Source organism: Schistocerca piceifrons, chromosome 5, assembly GCF_021461385.2.
Source record: "Schistocerca piceifrons isolate TAMUIC-IGC-003096 chromosome 5, iqSchPice1.1, whole genome shotgun sequence".
In the NCBI taxonomy this organism is placed as follows: Eukaryota; Metazoa; Arthropoda; class Insecta; order Orthoptera; family Acrididae; genus Schistocerca; species Schistocerca piceifrons.
In genome coordinates this window covers 327705149-327728628 of record NC_060142.1, presented here as the reverse complement: position 1 = coordinate 327728628, position 23480 = coordinate 327705149, and the positions used below count along the sequence as shown (strand labels likewise).

The window sequence follows — 23480 nt, the reverse complement described above, 5'->3', positions numbered from 1 at the left end:
CTGGCGACATACCATCTGACTTTCGGAAAAATATCATCCAAACAATTTCGAGGACTGCAAGAGCTGACAAATGCAAGAATTATCTCACAATCAACTTAACAGCTCATGCATCCAAGTTGCTTACAAGAATAATATACAGAAGAATGGCGGAGAAAATTGAGCATGTGTTACATGACGATCAATTCGGCTTTAGGAAAAGTAAAGGCACCAAAGAGGAAGTTCTTATCCTGCGGTTGATAATGGAAGCAAGACTAAAGAAAAATCAAGACACGTTCATAGGATGTGTCGACCCTGAAAAAGCGTCCGACAATGTAAAATGGTGTAAGATGCTCGAAATCCTGTGAAAAATAGGGATAAGCTATAGGGAGAAACGGGTAATCTACAATAGGTACAAGAGCCAAGAAGTAATAATAAGAGTGGACGACCAAGAACGAACTGCTCAGATTAAAAATGGTGTAGTACAGAGATGTAGTTTTCATCCCTATTTTTTTAATCTGTACATGTAAGAAGCAGTGACGGAAATAAAAGAAAGTTTCAGAAGTGGAATCAAAATTCAATGTGGAAAGATATCAATGGTACGATTCGGTGATGAGTGTAAGTGAAGAAGAATGACATGATCTCCTGAAGCGAGTGAACAGTCTAATGAGTATAGAATGTGAATTGAGAGTAAATTGAAGAAAGACGAAAGTATGTGAAGTAGCAGAAGTGAGAATAGCGAGGGACTTAACATGAGGATGAATGGTCACAAAGTAGATGAAGCCAGGGAATTCTACTACCTACGCAGCAAAATAACCAATGACGGACGGAGGAAGGAGAACACAAAAAGGCGGACTATTATTACCAAAATGGGCATTCCTGACCAAGAGAAGTCTACTAGTATCAAACATAGGCGTTAACTTGAGGAAGAAATTTCTGAGAGTGCACGTTGGGAAGACAATATTGTATGGTAGTGAAACTTGGATTGCGAGATAACTGGAACAGAAGAGAGATGAACCATTTGAGATGTGGTGCTACAGATGAATGTTGAAAATTAGGTAGACTGATAAGGTAAGGAATGAAAAGGCGCCGCTCAGAATCGGGGAGGCAATGAATAGGCGGAAAGCACTGACAAGGAAATCTGTTAAGACATCAGGGAATGACTTCCTTGGTATTACAGGGAGGTGTAGATAGCAAGAGTTGTAGAGGATGATTGAGATTGGAATACATCCAGCAAATAGTTGAGGACGTAGGCTGAAATTGCTACTCTGTGACGTAGAGGCTGGCACAGCAAAGGAATTCCCTCGGCCGCATCAAACCAGTCAGAAGGTTGGTGACTCAAGGAAAAAAAAATATTCACAGCAGTGGTAAAAGAAGACTGTTCTTGAATGCACGGCTTTCTTACGTGATACACACTGCACTGAATTCTACCAAACAGAGGCAAAGAGAATACACACAGATAACTTCAGACGTAAGAGAAACTTGGGCCATACCGCTGAGGAGTGTTATAGGAACATTACTTTTCAATATATACAGGGTGGTCCATTGATCATGATCGGTCCAAATATCTCACGAAATAAGCGTCAAACGAAAAAACTACAAAGAACAAAACTTGTCTAGTTTGAAGGGGGAAACCAGATGGCGCTATGGTTGGCCCGCTAGACGGCGCTGCCATAGGTCAAACAGATATCAACTGTGTTTTTTTAAACAGGAACCCAAATTTTTTATTACATATTCGTGTAGTACCTAAAGAAATATGAATGTTTCCGTTGGACCACTTTTCTCGCTTTGTGACAGATGGCGCTGTAATAGTCACAAACATAAGGCCACAATTTTAGACGAACAGTTGGTATCAGGTAGGTTTTCTAAATTAAAATACAGAACATAGGTACGTTTGAACATTTTATTTCGGTTGTTCAAATGTGATATATAAACCTTTGTGAACTTATCATTTCTGAGAACGCATGCTGTTACAGCGTAAATACCTGTAAATACCACATTAATGCAATAAATGCTCAAAATAATGTCCGTCAACCTCAATGCATCTAGCAATAAGTCTAACGACATTCCTCTCAGCAGCGAGTAGTTCGCCTTCCGTAATGTTCGCACATGTCTAAAAATTCTGCGTGGTCTCTGTTTGTTCTATATCGTGTCTCCCTACCACTTTCGCGCAACGACGCTCTGAGCGTGTTTTTTAGGGAATTGACTAGTTTGAACCTGGGACCTGTTGCTGGTAAGGAGAAGTCAGACCACACGTGACATGGGGAATTCAGAAGAGTTCAGTGAGACTAGCGATGATATAACGAAATACTTAATGATTTCAGCGACAGCTCCACTGCACTCCCTGTAAAAGAAGCTTAATACTAACTAAATTTAGTGGAAGGGGTTCAAGGCTTTCCTATTTTTAGTTAGCTGGTAAAACAACGTCGAAAAAGTAGTTAAGTTTACCATTGGAAATTTTATTCTACTCACAAAACATCGTTTATAAACTGCACTATTGATAAAAGGAAATATTTTAATACAGGATGGTAAAAACCAACTGTGTTCAACAAAAATGTGAACCAACATTCCCTGAATGGGTTTAAAAGTTCTACAATGGATCGAAGGATGACCTATGCCATATCACATCTATAATATAGGTTTAAATTACGTTTCACAAGAGATAAAAGTATCAAAATGGTCTACAGTGACCCTCAATTATCTTCAATTACTTATCTAACTTGTCGTAAATTACAGTGGCTGATGTGGCTTCTCAATAACTATATAACAGAAAAATCATCGAGTTTCAGATTTTTTACTTCAAGTGGCAAATGTGAATACCATGAGCTTTAATTGACGATCGACACTAGTATTACGTAAAGGGGATGTAACAGATGAGACTTCTGCAGTTCTGAGTGAAGCCTTATGTGCTCAAAAATGCGGCATCGCGTGCGTTCATTACCTTGTCGGTGTTCGTCAGGGGGCGGCGGATAGCACAGCTCCGCTCACCTCGCCGTCTCCAAAGCAACTCCCTTCTAACTTCTCCTTACTACAATTTACCGAAGTTGGTTTAAAAAAAAAAAACAACTATCTGGATGTGTTTTCATCTGACCAATCAGGGTCTCAATGTTAACCTTAAGCTCCGCCTACAAAATTTCTGTCTATCCAATGAGAAACGTTATACTTTTCGTGGTGGGGCAATGTTTTCAAAGTTTGCAACGTAACAGAGAAGCGAAAAAGTCTCACGCTAAAACTTGCAGCTGGTGTGGTCCTTTTAGCGTTATCGTAAGATCTATACCGTTCTTCTGGAGGGTTCTATCTTTTAACATGGGCTGGGGGGTGGTCCTAACGTAACAGAGAAGCGAAAAAGTCTCACGCTAAAACTTGCGGGTGGTGTGGCCCTTTTTGTGTTATCGTAAGATCCATACTGTTCTTCTGGAGGGCTCTAGCTTTTAACATGGGCTGGGGGGTGGTCCTAACGTAACAGAGACGCGAAAAAGTCTCACGCTAAAAACTTGCGGGTGGTGTGGTCTTAGCGGTTAGCTGGCGACGTGGATGTCCGTCCCTTATCGTAGGGCCTTCTCGCTTAACACGGTTCTGTTCTCGGCTTCCGTTCTCGTTTCTTCCCTCGGAACAGCGTCTGTCTCACGGTGGGAAGGTATGACATGCATTTACGCATTCTTGTGTTAGTCTGTGGTATTCCATTTGCTCACTCGTTACTCGTATTACTTTGGTTAATTTAATGTCACGATTAATTCGGAGCTATGTGACATACTACTGGATTTGCTTATCATGTCAGGGTTTTCATGGAAGGTGTTGGATTTGCCTGACACCTTACACATGCATTGACAATGCGCTGACGCATGTTGACAGGCGTTGTCGGTGGATCACGACAGCAAATATCCTTCAACTTTCCCCACAGTAAGAAATGCGGGGACTTCAGATCCGGTGAACGTGGGGGCCATCGTATGGTGCTTCGACGATCAATCCACCTGTCATGAAATATGCTATTCAATACCGCTTCAACCGCACGCGAGCTATGTGCCGGACATCCATCATGTTGGAAGTACATCGTCATTCTGTCATGAAGTGAAACATCTTGTAGTAACATCATTAGAACATTACGTAGGAAATCAGCATACATTGCACCATTTAGATTGCCATCGATGAAATGGGGGCCAATTATCCTTCCTCCCATAATGATACACCATGCATTAACCCGCCAAGGTCGCGGATGTTCCACTTGTCACAGCCATCGTGGATTTTCCGTTGCCCAATAGTTCGTATTATGCCTGGTTACGTTACCGCTGATGGTGAATGACGCTTCGTCGCTAAATAGAACGCGTGCAAAAAATTCTGTCATCGTCTCGTAATTTCTCTTGTGCCCACTGGCAGAACTGTACACGACGTTCAAAGTCGTCGCCATGCAATTCCTGGTGCATAGAAATATGGTACGTGTGCAATCGATGTTGCTTTAGCATTCTCAACACCGACGTTTTTGAAATTCCCGATTCTCGCGCAATTTGTCTGCTACTGATGTGCGGATTAGCAGTGACAGCAGCTAAAACACCTACTTCGGCATCGTCATTTGTTGCATGTCGTGGATGACGTTTCACATGTGGCTGAACACTTCCTGTTTCCTTAAATAATGTAACTATCCGGCGAACGGTCCAGACACTTGGATGATGTAGTCCAGGACAGAGATCAGTATACATAGCACATGCCCATTGGGCATTTTGATCACAATAGCCATACATTAACACGATATCGACCTTTTCCGCAATTGGTAAACGGTCCATTTTAACATGGGTCATGTATCACGAAGCAAATACTGGCGGAATGTTCCGTAATACCACGTACTCTACGTTTGTGACTATTACAGCGCCATCTATCACAAAGCGAAAAAAGTGGTTTAACTAAAACATTCATATTTCTTTACGTACTACACGAATATGTAATAAAAAATGGGGGTTCCTATTTTTTAAAAACGCTGTTGATATCCGTTTGACCTATGGCAGCGCCATCTAGCGGGCCAACCATAGTACCATCTGGTTTCCCCTTCAAGCTATACGAGTTTCGTTCTTTGTAGTTTTTTCGTTTGATGCTTATTTCGTGAGATATTTGGCCCGGTCACTATCAATGGACCATCCTGTATATAAATAACGAAGTAGGTCACGTCAGAATTTCCATAACACTTTTCGCAGATGATGTTGATGTATACGGAATATAAAATTTTTGCGTAATGCAAGAAGACGTATAAAGGACCTACTCTTTCTGCACGGAGTGGCTATTGACACTGAATATTAGCAACTAAAACGCACTGTGAAGACGTAAACAGAAAGAGCGTATTTGTATGGTTAAAAATAGCAGAATAGTCTACGGGAGCATTTACTTTCATAAAATATCCAGGACGATGCCTAGTAAGCGATCTGAATTGGAACGACGACATAAAATCAATCGCGAGTGATGCAGATGCCGGACTAAGATTAAGTGGAAGAATTCTCAAGATATATAGTCGATTAGCAAAGGAAATAGCTTACAAACTACTGTTTCGACCAATATTGCAATATTGCTTGACAGTAAAGGATCTGTACCATGTACGATTGACAGAGGACATAGAGAAGATCCAAAGAACAGCAGCACGTTTCGTTACGGGTTCATCTAGTAAACGCAAAAGTGTAACAGAGATAGCCAAATCCAGTTGAAAATGCTCCAAGAGAGGCGTTGTGCATCACGTTACGGTTTAGTGTTAAAGGTCCGAGAGCATCCACTCCTAGAAGAGTCAAGGATTGTATAGCCTCCTCGTACGTACATCTCGTGAAAAGACGATAAAGTTAGAGAGATTAGAGCCCAGTCGGAGACTTACCACCAACCTTTTTCCTGCGTAACATATACTACTGGAATAGGAAAAGGATGAAGTGATATTGATACACAAAGTAACCTCCGCCTCACACCGTAAAATAGTTGCTGTATACAGATGTAGATGGAGGAGCAGCGATATGGTACCAATTTGATTCGCCATAACGCTCTCGCTCTCGTATACGTTCGCAAATCAAATGATCGTAAGTTAAAAATTAGAAGAAACATGTTGTAGGAATCTCACCGTTGAGCACGTGCACGGCGACGGTGGTGGAGGCGGCGCCGCCGGCGGCACACGTGTAGTTGCCAGAGTGCCTCTTCTGCGCGCGTTCGATGGTCAGCGTCGACACCATGGAGTCCTGCTCGTCGCTCACGTTTGTACTGCAACAGACACGGTAGTGTGATCACGGCTTCGGGCTTCGTGGACTGTGAAACTTGGTACCACCGCCGGTAATGGTGGAGGGGAGAGGTGAAGTGAGAGGGAGGTAAGGGACTTAACGCCCCCACTGTGCCTGAGCGGCCGTCCCGGCAGTCGTTACATGGAATGCTCGCTCCAAGTTGGTCCGCTTATAGAAGCTCAGGGATTGACGCCACAGTTGTGAATGGACCGCCCGGGTCCGCCGTTACGGTGACAGTCTAGCAGTGCGACCAACTCGAGGGAGATTACTCGGAGTTCTCTCACTTGCAGGTGACACGCCTACTGTAACAGCGTACTAGATTCGTAAATCTCAAGCTGCGCATGCTGAAAGCCGTCTTTCATCTACTATCACCTCAGTACGTGAACTAAAGATCTCTCTCGAAACACTCATTTCGTTCCGACAGGACCGCTCTAAGAAGTGTTTACTTCAGATCGAAATAGCATATCGCTTATATGCCATTTTTCTGAAGCGATCACTTCGTTTGTGTATGAATGGGATGTTGCGAGGGATGAACAGAAATATCACTAGTGTTGTTTGCTTAAACTTATGATTGAATTTGGTAATTTTTTACTCCTGACTCCGGTTTTGTCCCGACGACCACAAAACTTAAATAATGTGTATCCTGTATTCAGCCTGCAGGACTTCAGATATTTTGATAAGCACTTCGCAACATTTTAACCTGAGTGCCGTGCCATCAACATTGAAATATACCTTTCATTACAAGTATAAATACTTTATGGGACAGGTGCTCCACATCCATTAAAATTTTGGGCTATAAAGCACACAGGAGACTACTCTTGCGACGTATCAGCTGGAAATCTGTTACAGTTTCCTGAGAAAACAAAATATAGCAAATTCAATGAGTTGCAAAATTATTTCCCACCGACACGAAGATAGCAAGCACTTCTCCGTGAATAACCGACAAGGATACGGCACCTCAAGAAGTACGACTAATTGTAAAAAATAATAACTAGAAGGCACGATGGTTCAAGTATTTTGCACACATTCGGGAGGGACGTGATCAAAATGACCATCCCAAACATCACGTTTACAGTCTTCCGTATTTGGCGTAAAGGAAGGAAAATGTCGAGCTCTTTCCTTTGAAAATGATACGTCAGATTTCCCCATTCTTGTTCATTCGAAACCTACGTACCTCTCCAGTAGCCTGGTTGTCGGCGGTGAATTGAGCTCCAACAGTCCTCTATCTCACATGCTGTCAGAAAGAGGTTCATTACCTTATGCGTGTCTATTTCTTCCATGATTGAATGAAATTTCTCTTCGATGATTGAATGAAATTTCCTGCCACGAGAGTTTTTTAATGAAATTGACACTGGTACACTGATGCTTAAATTCCCTCAAATGTTCGTTTGATGAGTAATCTGGAGCACTCGCATTGATTGACTGTGGTGTCAGTAGAATGAATATCAGCGTCCAGAGAAAAGTGTTTATTTCGTCTACGAATTTACTCCGAGCGGCTGGTCACTCTTGATATAAGGCTGCTCCGATTGGATACCAACGAACCCAGTGGCACTACATACTTCGAGCGTCGTCCATAATTAACAGCCAGAGAGAGACGTTGAACAGTGAGGTGTTTCCCCCATTATAAACTAAGAATACAGAAAGCATAAACAGCTTCAAGAATAACATAAGGAAGTAATGGTGATGAATATGTAATGCCCTGTTCCTAACAGGATATGGTTTAGGTTCAGTTACATAACGTTTAGGAATGATTTATTTTCAGCGAAAATTTGACACGTTCAGGGAAACATGTAACATGCCATAGTTTTAGTTCAGTTACATAGGGTTGAGGAATGAGTTAGTCTGAGCCAAAATGTGACACGTTCGGGGAAACATTCAGGCAACATTCAAAATTCTTGTCTGAAAACACTTGTGCCTGATCCATTGTTCAGCCACACACTGCGTCGAAACAGATCTTCAAATTTTTAATTTTATGTACACAACAGACCATGTTTTTTTTTTATTTTTATTAGTGGTTACCACCGGATAAGACCTCTTCCATTTAAAAACTAGAATACTAAGGAATTAAAATATCAACCATTCTCTATCATCTTTTTTAATACAATATGTATTAAACAAAAACATAACCCATGTTACCTAAAACATGGAGGTTTTGCTACCACCGGCGTGAGCTGGTGTGCGTCATTACAACTAAGAAGGCACGACCTACTCCAGTATTATATATATGATTGATACAGGCCACTTGGAATTGATGCTGTGTTTCAAAACTGCCTAATTTGATAATGTGTTTGAAGGTATCCTCGAACATGGACACGTAGTGGTTACAGACATATCAATTGTATCCATTCAAAGTTTAATGCACTTAGTGCGAATCCTGTCGTCGTAGTGCCTTAGTAAGTTATCGGTGTGCCGTGCATACTGTGTGTGCATCCCCGTAAAAATTACTCTTTTTTCTCTGATGTTACCGATGTATAGAATAAAAGACATTTTTCGCGATCCCATCTTTTGACTTATATTTTTCGCTAGTTTACGATGGAAGTGATATGTCAAACTTCCGTGCATATTACATGATATATGAGTTGATTATGTGGGAATGTGTTGCCAACTTTTCTTTGTGTTATACTTAAGTTGCTGGACGTTGACAGGGACGTTATACAGAAATCACCTTTTCTTCCGTATGCCAGATCTCAGTATATCTGGATATTTAGTGCCTATGTAAATTGAGTACTTTAGCAAAAAGAAACTCTCGTAAAATCGGAGTAAACCAGAGTTTGCAGCATTCCATCTTTATAATAATAAAAAGCGACTGGAAGTTACACGGGTAGTCTGATGGAGCCGATGACTGCAATAACTACGCTGGTGCGCAAAACTTCCGCTTGACGAGTCACGGCAATTTAACATAGGTCGATGAAACTGCTACAGTTAGCACAGGAAGTAACTGAAGACATACAGAAATCATACTTTTATTAAAAAACAATAATTACACTGAAGTCACCACGATTTGTGATGATCCACTTTGCATTACAGAAGGCAGGGCATGGTTATTAATAGGGATTATGATCACCGTGGACGGTAGTGCATGCTCTGCAACGTGCTCTCACGATGGACACAAGTTTGATACAGAGTTCTAGCAGTAGCGCGTTCCATTCCACATGGCGGGAGGTGAGAACACCAAGGAACATTGTTGATCGTGATCGTTTTACGAGTAGTGATCCAGGTATTAGAGCATGTGAGGCACAATGTTGCATGTGCGTACTCGTAAAAGTCTTTGAACACAATCTGCACTGATGGTTCAACGTTATTGTGACATTGTAGTCCTTTGACAAAAAAAATGGTTCAAATGGCTCTGAGCACTATGGGACTCAACTGCTGTGGTCATAAGTCCCCTACAACTTAGAACTACTTAAGCCTAACTAACCTAAGGACCTCACACACTTCCATGCCCGAGGCAGGATTCGAACCTGCAACCGTAGCGGTCGTGCGGTTCCAGACTGTAGCGCCTTTAACCGCTCGGCCACTCCGGCCGGCAATACTCCTTTGACATTGTGCTCCTTTTCTGGGTTGCATTCTGCTCTAACTTGACTTTTAGGGATGACAAAGCGCGTCGAAATGCGCAGGTGAAAGATTCGTTGGAACGAGAGGATATTCAACGAATAGACTGGCCTGCCGGTTCCCATCGACCACGTGTGGGACGTACTGCAGCACGCCCACAAGCACCAACGACCATCCAGAGTTGCCAACCTTGCTGGTGGAGGAACGGAACGACCTACCCCAAGCACTCCTTACCAACTTTGTGATCGTCATACAAGTACTTAATGTCTAGGAGACTGTGACAAATCGCGATGTCTTCAGAGTAGTTATTGTCTTTGAATATAAGTGTCATTTCTGTCCGCCTGATTATTTCTTTCACTTTTGTTCCGTATTATACGGCTGTAGTTCTTTTTACACTTAGTTCAATTTACATCGAGCTATGTTGCTTCACAGTGACACATCAACTGAAAGTTACTTTTGTTCTTAGCTTTTGTAAACCATTTTATGTTCTTAAATGTTTATGTAAAATGCACTGCACACACCTCTCAAAGATGCTTGGATGAGGAAGGAAACTGTTCCACAAAATCGTTAGAAACATCTTGGTAGCAAATGCAGATACAATGCAGATTCAATGTTACAATTTCTTTGTTTACCTACCTACTGAATCCTTTGCCCCTTCATAAGGAAAAAACGCACTAACAACTAGGACAGATGTACGTCTGAGCCGGCCGTAGTGGCCCAGCGGTTCTAGGCGCTACAGTCTGGAACCGCGCAACCGCTACGGTCGCAGGTTCGAATCCTGCCTCGGGCAGGGATGTGTGTGACGTCCTTAGGTTGGTTAGGTTTAAGTAGTTCTAAGTTCTAGGGAACTGATGACCTCAACAGTTAAGTCCCCTCAGAGCCATTTCTACGTCTGAAGGAGACCTTGCAACAAATAATGGCACAGCCATATTTTCTCCCAACCAGTGCCTGCTCTATGCTCCTCTGGATTTCCGAAGAAAAACTGCACGGCTGTAAATTCTTAACAAGGCAGAATCCCTTGTGTATTTAATAACTTTCACAATTCACCGACTATACGCGAGTGGCGCGAGCAAACTTAGATCTATTTTCGGGTCACAAACGCTTTCAGTGTCAGACGTGGAAAAGTGGAAAGAATGTTGGAATGAACATTCACTAAAGAACGTCCATGTAACTGAAAACCCAACGCTTAAGATTGAAGGGTGTGTCCTTCCCCCTAGTGAACGGTGAAACTCAATCGCATCCGAGCGAGACAGTGGAGATGGCACATCCTGAAGAGGTGGCGTTATGTTAAAAGTACTGCGTGTGAAAGCGGCGCAGGAGAACGTACCGAGTAAATACCTTTTGTATGTATACATGTTCTGTAATGTCATACGACGATGACAATAATAATTATAACCTATATAAATTGAAATTGTAATGTTCGTTTCATCAAATTCTGATATCTCCGAAAGTTCTTCATCGATTGATTTGACATTTTGATACAGCATTGCTTTCAAATAGAGGATTTTTTTGTGTACCTACTAGAGCGTCATCTTACAGTATATAAACAATATATTGTAAAAAATTCCAAAAATTATTGATCGATTTGCTTCACATGTTTACATATTACTCCAATCAAAATTGGGATACGTATTCGTCATACTTTTAGTGGTACTCTGATGGAAATTTGCAAGGGCATAGTTTACATACTTTTTAACATATTCAATATTTAAATATATTGGTAATGTATAGAAGCGAAACGTTGCTACCAAAAATATCGAAAAGTTGTTGATCGATTTCTTTCAAATTCTTATGCGTTACTCTAACAAAGGTTCGGATGGACTTAGGCTACTTTTAAATATATATTAGGATACTTTTAAATATATACAGTATAGCAATGTGTATGTGATACACAACAGAAAATCTTTGTTACTATAAAACTCGAAAAGCCCTTGACCATTACACTTCAAATTTTTACAGAACTCTCTAATAAACACTCATATGACATAGGCTATGATTTTTTCAAACAACAGTGAACTGGTTTTCTGTTAAAACCGACTGCGACATTGAAAATTCTATGCTTTCCTCCGCTGTGAATATGTGTCTTTTTTTCTTTTTTCTTTCTCGCAGTCAGTTTTAACTAAGGTAGTAATGCATGTAAACCATTAAAAACTTTTTTAAACAAAAACTGTATACACAACACTGTACTGCTGTTTTTTCTCGTAGTCGATTTTCACAAGAAACAGAAACATTATATTTAAGGATTTCCATATTATGATGAGAATGCTATTATGGAATCTGAATTTGCGATAACAATAAACAAAGCAAGGAAAGGATGGACACAGAAGGCGAAGAGCAAGTGGCGATAGATAGGGAGAAGGACGAGATGGACAGAGAGGATGAGAAAGAGATGGGCAGAGAGCGTAGACCGGATTATGGGCAGACATGGGGGAGGATGGGGAAATGAACGAAGAGTTGAGAAGAAGGACATGGACAGAGAGTGGACAGAGAAGCAGAATAGGACATACTTTCAGTACTCGTACCTATTTAACAATTGCGAAATACTGCCCGTTTCGCTACTAATAATAATAACAACAGATAATAGTAATAATGTTAAAATTTTCGCATTCGGTCACTAACCAATTTCTTGAAGAATCAAACTGCTAAAATCAGATACAGCTTCTCGCCAGTAATACATCTGCTAACAGGAGCTCTTGCCCTCTAAGTCAACTGCAAAGCCGAGCTGAAGATCTAGCTTCAGTCGCCAACACTTGTAGAAAACTGTTTGCCAGACGCGCAGACGGTTTGGCGTTATAAGTCACATATATAGGGCGAGAACAACACATCTATCTAGCGCTCCCGCCAGAGGGCGGCTGCAGCAGCAGCAGCAGCGCTTCGGGGTGTCACTCCAGAGAGAGCCCCATTTCTCGGCCACGGTGTGCCGGAGATCCAGCTTTTATTTCGCGATACGCCGCGCCGACTGCTCGGACCATTCATCACCGAAATGCGTGCCATGAAAATGTAAGCCTTCCTCCCTCTCCCAGCGGCGGCCCTATCTCCTCCTTCCTTAATGGCTTCTCCTGCGCTCGCAGTTTTGAGCGACTGATGTGAAACTGTCACATTCCCTCGGGGACCGCAGTCAGTGTTTTGACCGAAGCAAATTGTGCAAGCGTTATCAGTTACTTTGAATCGGTAACACAGTCCCTATATTTCCAGTAATTTTAAAATAACTGATACACTTTACGTATTTGCTGAAACGAAACAATTTTTTGCATGGGTCGTTTCCTTTATTACTAACTACACTTTTCAAATAGCTTATTCTACTCTCACTGGTGATTTTCAAGCACACACAACCTAAAATATTCACTGAAATGTCAATCAGCTGCAATTGCAATTTTTTTCCGACCTTGGGTACTTTCAGTTCCTAGACCATTTTCAAGCGGCAGTTGAGGTGTGAAGTCCTTTCAAAAAGAAGCGAGCCAGAGCCTGGAAAACGGATACCACTGAAAGGAAGAAAGTCCGGTCCCCATAACAGCGCTTAAGTTCCATACTCACCAGCAGAGAGAGACGGGCGCACACTTATGTCAAGACTACACTCAGTAGCCCTGAATACGAGGAAATAGAGACCTCAGAACTGTTAAAGCTGTCAAGATTTATTATTATGAGAGGTCCAGTGTTACTGAGATAATAAGTGTCGTTGACGCTATGAAAAAAGTGGAAACTGTGTTAAGTAGTAAGGCATAATTAATGCACTGGAAAGGACACTGTTTATTGTCAGTAGGGAGCAGAGCATGCGAGCCAAACGGTTAGCACACTCCATGCAAAATTGGTACGCCACCGCAGTCACGGTCACTACAGGGTTGATAACGTATTGTAAGCAATGGAAATAGCCACGGACAGCTAACCAATTCCAAAACAAGGAAGTGGTGGACCAGTGTCTAGACTGTTCGAGAAGTTGCGAAAAGCTTCTGGAATGCTTTTGGTCACTAAAAGGACCTTCAGGGGAAGTAGAGAGGAGGCTACACAGCCAGGGGAAACTCTTCCAAGACCTTGAGAAAGTAATATAGAAATGGCAGTCAGAGTGGCAGTAGACTAGCAGATGAGTTAAGAAGTGAGAGACAGTCAGAGCCGCAGTCATCACCATGTAGGGGCTAAGTGGTAGGGAACCGTTACTACAAAGTGAAATTTCGATGATGCTACAGTCAACTATGACAAGACATTAAATATTCGAGGGAGGCACTGATGTTCCGGGAAGTATGCAGTTTTCTAACGTCTAGCAAAGTATAACAAGAGTGGGATTAAAACTCACGGTGAAAGGGTCTCAGTGATAAGATTCGCTGATGAGATTGCTGGAAGTGGAGAAGAATTACAGGATCTGTTGAATGGAATAAACACTCTAAGAGTACAGACTATCGACTGAAAGTAAATCGCAGGAATAGGAAAGTAATGAGAGGTAGTAGAAATGAGAACAGCGAGCAACTTAACATCAGAATTGATGGTCGTGAAATAAATTAAGGAATTCTGCTACCTAAGCAGCAGAATAATCTATGGCGGGCGGAGCAAGGAACTCGTATAAAGCGGACTGGCACTTACGAAAAAGGCATTCCTGACCCAGAGGTCTACTTGTGTCAAATATAAGCCTTAATGAGAGGAAGAAGTTTCTGAGAATCTACGTTTGGAGCAAGTATTGTATGGTAGCGGAACATGGACTGTGGAAAAATCGGAACGGAAGAGGATCGAAGATTTTGGGATGTGTTCCTATTCACGAATGTTGAAAATTAGGTGGACTCGCAAGGTCCGGAAAAAGGTGGTTCTACGTAAAATTAGTAAGGAAAGGAATGTATGGGAAACACTGGAAAGAAGAAGGGACACGATGATAGTACATCTGTTAAGACTTAAAGGAATAACTTCCAAAGTCCTAGAGGGAGCTGTAGAAGGTAAAATCTGTAGAGGGAAACAGAGATTGGAATAGATAACGTAGGCTGCAGTTGCTACTCTGATACCGGAAGTTTGGCACAGGACAGAAATTCGTAGCAGGCCGCGTCAAATCAGTCAGAACAATGATGACTAGAAAAATGAATAAATAAATAAGATAAAAAGTTCCGTTGAGGTTGCCTCTAGACAAAGTAACAAATAGTAATTGTACTTGCGTATGACAGAACATATACTGGCACAAGTGCCGCCCTACATTTCTTTCCTAGTGATTAATTGAGAGATTTGCACCGAGGAATAAATGTAATTTTTCTGTCTGTAGGAAGCACCGAGCGCTGTCTCTCGCTTGCCTATCATTTACATTCGCGTGTTTGGTGATATCATCAGACCGAGTCGCTAGAAAAGCACTCGTCATTGATAGTAAAAAGTAGTACTCAGGAACTGGAGGTTGCAAGAGTGGTTTATTTTTAATTTAATCGTATGGCTAGTGCTCCTCGCCGGGCAGGCCGTTCGCCGGCTGCCGATCTTTCAATTTGACGCCACTTCGGCGACCTGCAGTCGATGAGGATGATAGGACGATGATGAGGACAGCACAAGACCCAGGCCCTGGGCAGAGAAAATTCCCCGATCCAGCCGGGAATCTAACCTGGGCAAAGAGGACTGACAATCCGTCACACTGACTATTCAGCTACCGGGGGCGGATGCAAGAGTGGTAGAGTGTTATCACCAGAGGATAAAACTCGACTGGAAGACACCTCTGCGAGTAAGACTGAATTATTGAAAAATAAAGCCTTCTTAAATTGTATTTGCCAATGTTTGAGTCATAATTCACTTCCTACCAAATTTCTACCCTCCGTTACAACAACACGTCTGCAAAATATCCTAGGAGACTTTCTTTTGGGCACTCCGTTACAGGGAAGTTAGCAGATCTAAGATCCACAAGATCATCAGAATCCTAACTGGCACTCGTTTACAGACAGCGGAAGGAGAGCTAGAAAAAGAAAAATATCGAAAAATGGCAGAAGGATACGGAGGGGACTGCATGGATGTTGAAGTGGAGAAAGCATGGCACAAGTGATTGAGAGAAGGACGGATGTCGTTGGTTGTTGGTCTGCAACCCCATATCGTATTACGGAAGCTAATGTTCAAGGGATATGGTATCAGCCATTTCCGCAGGAGCCGAATTGATCGTCGGAAGTGTTGACGCTGTCATTAGGAACAGATTCAAATTTCCCAAAGTGTGCACCCAATGTGTGCCTCACAGTCTTGAACGATCACTCGGAAGTTTGTCAGGTGGGACTCTCTCCTGAAAACCTTCAGCGCTACTGTAAGGAAGGGAATGAGTTCCTGACCTGAGAGGTCCCTAGGGATACCACTTCCAACGGGGTCAAAGCGATAAAGAGTCCAGGGGAAGCAAGCAGGGTCGCCCCCCCCTCCCCCCAAAAAAATGGCGTCCATACTAGTGCAGGAAAGGTTATGCTGTCCTTCTCTCTGCAGCGCAGGAGAATGGTAAATACGCAGCGATACTTACAAACGTTGACGACTCTTCGAAGGGGATCAAATTGAAACGATCAGTGCAGCTCGCCGATAGGTTCATTCTGCTCCACGACAATGCAAGAACTCATAAAGAAAAAGCATTCAAGGAACTGTTGCAATCCTATGTCTGATCTTTAGTCACTCCTCCAACATGTCTCCCTGGGATTATGCCATATTCGGTTATCTATATAAGGCTTTTTGAGACAAACGATTCATTTTTGGCGAAGACGTCTAGCAGTACTTCCGGAACAGATTCACAATGCAGCCCTAGGTATTTTACGAGAAGGTCATTCACTGCCTTTGCCGCAGTGCCTGAACTGTGTTCCAAAACTTTTGAAAGACATGTATAATTTACTCCATTCAATAAGTGGCCAAGCGGTTCTAGGCGCTACAGTCAGGAACCGTGTGACCGCTATGGTCGCAGGTTCGAATCCTGCCTCGGGCATGGATGTGTGTGATGTCCTTAGGTTAGTTAGGTTTAATTAGTTCTAAGTTCTAGGCGACTGATGACCTCAGAATTTAAGTCGCATAGTGCTCAGAGGCAAATGCAATCGCAAATGCACCATCACATTTATGTTGCATATAGATGTTTCAAGGAATATTACGTATTTATGATACTTAATACAGTACATTCCTTGGGCCCAGTGAACACTACCGAACCGGCCGCAGTGGCCGAGCTGTTTTAGGCGTTTCAGTCCGGAACTACGCTGCTGCTACGGTCGCAGGTTCTAATCCTGCCACGGGCATGGCTGTGTGTGCTGTCCTTAGGTTAGTTAGGTTTAAGTAGTTCTTAGTCTAGGGGATTAATGACCTCAGGTGTTATGTCCCGGCCGGCCGAGGTGGCTGAGCGGTTCTAGGCGCTACAGTCTGGAACCGCGTGACCGCTTCGGTCGCAGATTCGAATCCTGCCTCGAGCATGGATGTGTGTGTTGTCGTAGGTTATTTAAGTTTAAGTAGTTCTAAGTCCCATAGTGCTCAGAGCCATTTCAACCATTTTGAATAGCGGCCGGCTAATTCAGCAACTTTTTGGAATCATTTCAGACAGGAAAACTGTGTGGGTTCAAAAGTTATTTATTTCAATAACGCTTCTCACCGTTTTGGGACATCATCAGATTGTGCAAAAGTAACTGGATGTAAGACTCATCCGTCATAATGTCATGCAAAACGAGAAGTGGACCTTAATCGCATCAGCAAACTTCGCCTTAGCAGCACAGCATAAGGCGATCCTTACAGGAGGATGAACTCGAGTCAGGGATGACTTTTGGATACTCGCTTTGAAGTCGCAAACGAATCTTGTGACATTATCTACGAACTCGCAGTCTTCGTGGGACCGTAGAGTCCACTCGTGAGTCTCCGCCGCTGTACACTGGTCACCTGCGTCTGTTGTCGGCTACAAGTGGACGCTACTCACTCAGAAAGGAGAACGAGCACACGAGACCGCAAGTATACCCGCGGACTCGTGGCTTTCCCGTTACGTATGAAATGGTTCTGAAAGAAATACTAGTCATTCCTACTATTCGTTTATTTCACAGTTCGCCCCATTAGCTGAACGGTCAGCGCGTTGGAATGCCATGCACAGGGGCCCCAGCTGGGGTGGGAGATTTTCTTCCCTCATAGACTAGGTGTTGTGCTGTCCTCATCATTTCATCCCCATTGTCGACGCGCAAGTCGCCTAATGTGGCGTCGCACCCAATAAGACTTGCACTTGGAAACCGAACTTCCCGCCTGGGAACTCCCGGCCACTGACGTCATACGATCATTTCCATTTATTTCACCCAATCATGATTTCGGCTGTATAGCATTTTTAAAGTGCAAGTTGAAATGTCAAAAAATTTCCGACCTGTTTAAATGACAAAACAAGTTATACAACAATATAACGGTTGACCCTTAGCAGTGACTGCTATTCTGCTCATACATAACATTTATGTGAAGGTAGACAGTTACTGAACTATATGAATTAATGTCGTCATAACTTCTGAACGATTTGCTTTTGGATGTTCAAACAGCACGGGTGGCCGTGAGGCATGATTAAAATTAGCATGCGCATGCATGGTTTTCTTTAGCGACGAAGCCGACTTCCATTTGAATGGGTTCGTCAGTAAGCAAAACTGCCACATTTGGGGGACTGAGAATCAGCATTTCGCTATCGAAAAGACTCTTCACCCTTAGCGGGTGATTGTGTTGTGTGCAAGGTACAGCCATGGAATAATCGGTGAGATATTCCTTGGTGGCATGGTGACTACCGATCGGTACGTGGAGGTTTTGGAAGATGATTTCGTTCCTGTTATCCCAAGTGACCCTGATTTCAATAACATATGGTTCATCCAAGAGGGAACTCGACTCCACCGAAGCAAGAGAGTGTTTGATGGCTTGGAGGAGCTCTTTGAGGCCCGCATTCTGGCTCTGGGATACGCCGAGGCCAATGGCGTGGGCTTTGATTGGCGATGTATTAAGGAAAAGGTGTACAGCAATATTCCCAAAACCATTGCTGAGCTGAAAACAGCCATTCACAGGGTCAACGACAGCATCGATGTTCCGTCACTTCAGCTGGCCAAGCAGAATTTCGCTATTAGTCTGCGCCATATCATCGCCAGTCATGGCAGTCACATCGAACATGTCACAACCAAAAACCGAATGTCTGTAGTGACTATTACATGTTGAATAAAGCGGGTGCACGCCGTAGATTGTAATTAATTTGCGTTTCTTATTTTCACATAGTTTAATAATTGTCACCTTGTACATAAAATATTTTCGAATACGACTGGCAGTTTACTTTAATATTACATACACTGTATATATATTCAGAGAATGTCTAAAAATTACGTTGACATATATACTCTTCCGAGGAGTTACTGTGTCTGTAATGACAGTACCAGAAAACATGTCATGAAATGCAATCCATAAATGGCGATTAATTATTAAAATAAATTACAAAAATAAATGATAGGTTATACAACTCACCATTATCCGATAAACGCAAGCTACCATGACCATATTAACAGAGAAATAGTGCCTTTTATGGCGGTTATGTAACAGTCACGTTGCTCAGTGCCCAGGTTTCGTTTGAAGGAGCATGGTGGACGTGGAATAAACAAGACACAACCATTTTGTTCGCACTGGACGAAATCTGTGTCTTTACCGTCCGAAGTGTCAAGTATAGCGTGAAACTTATTCCAGACATCACTCTTCCTTAAATGGCACAGATTTTCAATTCTGTACTTGGAACAACTAATTTTTGTCTTACACCTTCCACAGTCTCCCAAAACACAGCGTCGTTAAAGCCATCTCATCCCGACAATCCGTCATTTCATCTTGTCAGTGCTACTTCACAGCAGCAAGATCGTGAAATCATCTTCTGTGCTAGCAGTAAGTCATGACTACCCTTAAACTCTTTCGTACTTCAGTAAGAGGCAACGAGTCGCCGAGTATGAAGCGACTTTAGCACCCCTCTACATAGTCGTCGAACTACAGCGGGAACGAAGAAGTCCGTTAGCTCTGATGTAACAGCGGTGCCTTGACTTGTGAAGAATGCAACACGAACATTAGAGGCAGTTTCTGATATCTCGTATAAACGCGGTATCAGCTGTGCGTGGCACAACAGCGCTTGCTAAACGGGCCTTCTGTAAACGCGGCTCCATGCTGTGCTGCTACGGCGAAGTTTGCTGGTGTGTTTAAGATCCATCTCATACCCTGCATAACTCGATGACTGATGCGTTTTATCTCTAGTTACTTGTACACAATCTGATAATTTCCTCAAAGGATGAAACACGTTATTGAAATAAATGATTCCGTAAGCCGGATTGGTTTTAAATCTGAAGCAAAGGTACAAGTTTCTGTTTGCCCACAACCAGCTCGTATATTTTTAAATGCCTGTCGTACATGAGTGTACACAAACCAAATAATCCAGGAACCAGAATAAGGCCGGTATGCACAAAAGTTATCAGTGTACATGTAGAAAATTCTTACAAAACACTTTGAAAGTAGTCCCTGAAACGAGATAAATTTTAAAAGCAATTGCTGAAACGAGAAGAGTGTCCAGTGCAATTCAATGTAATAAGCAAACTGTCATCGTGTAATACATGATTAAATCAGCATCTGAGTGCACGTCTAGGATCATTTTTTATGATGACATGAAAGAGATCAACGCGCCAACGTGCATTTAGCTACTGATGTTCTTTAATTGCCTGTTAGCGGCTGATATGATTTTTTTTCTCTTGACTTGCACTAAGCAGTGATCTTGTTGCAGCGACTAATTCTAAAGGATTTTTATACCAATTGTTCGCTTGCACACGTCCCACGTTTTGTGTTTCATCGTCATACGCTGCTGGGGGGATCAGCTTTATGTCTTGGTTCAAGTACGTCAATAACTGATCGAAAATGGCATAATAGACGAAATCGATAAGTAGTAAAAAACGAATAGGAATTACAGTCCAAGTCGAAATACGTGGCCAAATCAGAAAATTTCTATGGCTGTGGTACTTACACGAACAAAGGTAATCTACTTAAAATATTCACGCTACTTTTTTGTCATATCGTCTGTTAACATTCTGTACCTGCTGTTCCACTCGCCTCTTTCATTTATTTTGCATCTTAAGCTGATACAAGACAACAGTACCCATAACTGTTTTTGTTTGGCGAGTTTTTGACAACAACCGGTGAAGATGGAAGCAGTCAATTTAAAAACGTAATTACACATAAAGAATACAGATTTTTCAATACATGCTGTACCAGACACAGAGAAAGAATATAGCTTTCTCTTGCTCGCAAAATAGGTGACGCCTTACTTAAATCGGCTCTAGCGCTAGCGACGCACAATGCAGCGGATACGTCCAAATCGCCATGTCTCCAGGCGACAGCCACTGTCTTATGGGAACTGCGAGAAATGCACGCTTCACATAAATGCCGAAGCTGCACGAGTGCAGGTTGCACTGTTGAATTTGGCCATGTACGGCAATGTCCTCAATACGCTGCAATTGTCAGCCGTGGTCAGAACACTGATACGTGTAGTTTCGAGTGTATTATGTCGGGCCTAAGTGAATTCCAACGTGGGTAAGTTGTTGGCAACCAGGGGAACGGAAGTTCCTCATGTTTCAAGAGGCACCATATCGAAGACTTATAACACATACATGGTATCAATCTGGGCGCCGGTGTCTACATTGGTAGTATCTCCTGTACAATGAAAGCGAGCTGAATTTCGCAAGATATCTACTTACGGAGTAAATGTAGAACCTTACAAAGGATATCATGTTCCAGAAACTTCACAAACTTGATGATAGAAAACGTTCTAAAATTCTTTAAGAGATTGACGTATGCGACATACGCCAAAAATTATGTGCATCTATTCTGAGAACTTTCTTCAAAACTAGAAATACTGGTGCTTTTTCCCTACTTCGTTGTTCCAACGAGAGAGATTCTGAACTTGAGATGTTTGTAGCAGTGTGGAAAAGGTGTGTGTAACCTCACATGTCGCCATTCACATTGTAATCTTGAAGTATATGTTGGTCGCGAAAGATCATCGGAAGTTATGATGGAGGAGCAGCTGATTTGTACAGCCACTGACATAACTATTTGTTTCAGTTTCCATCGCGAAAGCAATAAATACTAAACGTAACTAAATGTTCAACTTAATAACTGCTAGACTGTGATCAAACTTAGCTTTCGGTTAAAAACGTTTAGTGTTCAGTGCCAAACACGTACAAGCAGTATCATCTAAACCATTAAGTTTTCATTTTCAGCTTTTGCCTCTTGTTCACGTTTCGGTAGTTGTTATAGACTGCAATTTTTATATTGAAGCTATTATGAATACTTCTGCGGCACGGGACCTTCGTTATGGTGACGTGCTGATAAATTTCTAAAAGGTTTTGAAGATTGTTACTGGTGACAGTCTCATGCGAATTAATCGAGTGTGTTTGTATGTGTGGGAGTGTATGTGTATATTTCCACTTTTCATGTTGAATTTTTGTTAATGGTTTCGACTGATATACGAATCTTGGAAAATAAGAATTGTCGTCATTTCATATCAAGATAACATGTCAATTTCCTTGACTCGAGAACGATGCCCTTTTGACTGGAATAATTGTATATCGACCTACTTGATAGTGAGTTATGAAGTGGTAATACTTCTTAAAACATAATCCTTTTTTAAAAGCAGCTTGTTCAGTGAATGTATCCTGAACGTTTCAGTGGGTGTTCAGCAAATGTGGGTCGTGATTGATACTTTACTGCATTGAAAGTGTTACCAGTGGGAGTATCACAATCTTGGTATGCTTGACGTATCAGTCTCGCGGTTTACCCAGCATCGAGCGCATTCTGTCAGTTTTTCCAACCACACATACAAAATTCCTAGGCTGTGAATGCTGAGAATTCTACGATAGCAGAAGTGCATTCCATTGGCAACGTGATCAAATCACTGTGCATATTATTTGGTACGAACAATGTTGGCTGAAAGCTACGTATCGGGAATCGTTCTGTAGCGAAAGCCAACAGGTATTCGATAGCGGGAACTCTGCCACTTACATTAATGGTCTCACGCCAATGTGTGGGAGTGGCTTACCGCGAAATGTGACGCACAGAACACGTCAACAGGTTATTGGGTTTCATCGGGGACATTTCTCTCCGATAAAGAGAGTTTCATATTTTTCAACAGCAAATTCCGTTAAACGGTGGCCCACATCATAGGACTCCGATATGCACATTTAATCAATGGCAAAGGACTTAAAAAAGTGGAAAAAATTTACGCTCTATAGATGTTTTAACACAGTGTTACTATCTCTAAAACAGACAATTTCAGTTATGAATTGGTTTATTATTTGGTCATTCAAATCTTTGACTCTTCAATCAAATACTTTTATGATCGTCCCTACCATACAGGTGTTGGGGATTCCCCGTTACAGACTTGCAGAAGGGACTGGCTACATAACATTTTGAATAGGAACCCATATCCGGAAACGATACGGTCTCAGTTCAGATGTTTATCTCACCCAGTTCAGTTTGGGGAACTGAATTAGATATGTCACTGTACAATTATTAGGTAACAATTCGAAAGGGAACATAACGAAAGATCCATGTATCACTTGACCACAGCTGTTTGTATTAAGGTTTCAAAATTACGTGTTTACATTATCCCAAATAAAAAAGAACCCAGCATACTGTACATACAGAACAGTGCTGATACATTACAACAGTGGATAGATGTCGCTATCACCGATGTTGTTACAGGAATTGTACCTGCGAAGCATGTTCTTGCACATACTCTCCATCCCACCTTGT

General features: G+C 42.2%; 1 protein-coding gene across 1 annotated transcript in view; it reads right to left on the bottom strand.

Annotated features, from left to right (window-relative positions):
- Nucleotides 1-6029: 6029 nt before the first annotated feature.
- Nucleotides 6030-23480, bottom strand: part of LOC124798970 — a 215493-nt gene continuing 198042 nt past the window's right edge. Inside the window, exon 6 of the mRNA XM_047262506.1 lies at nucleotides 6030-6195. Coding sequence (XP_047118462.1) covers nucleotides 6030-6195 — 166 coding nt within the window. The remainder of the gene's footprint in view (nucleotides 6196-23480) is intronic.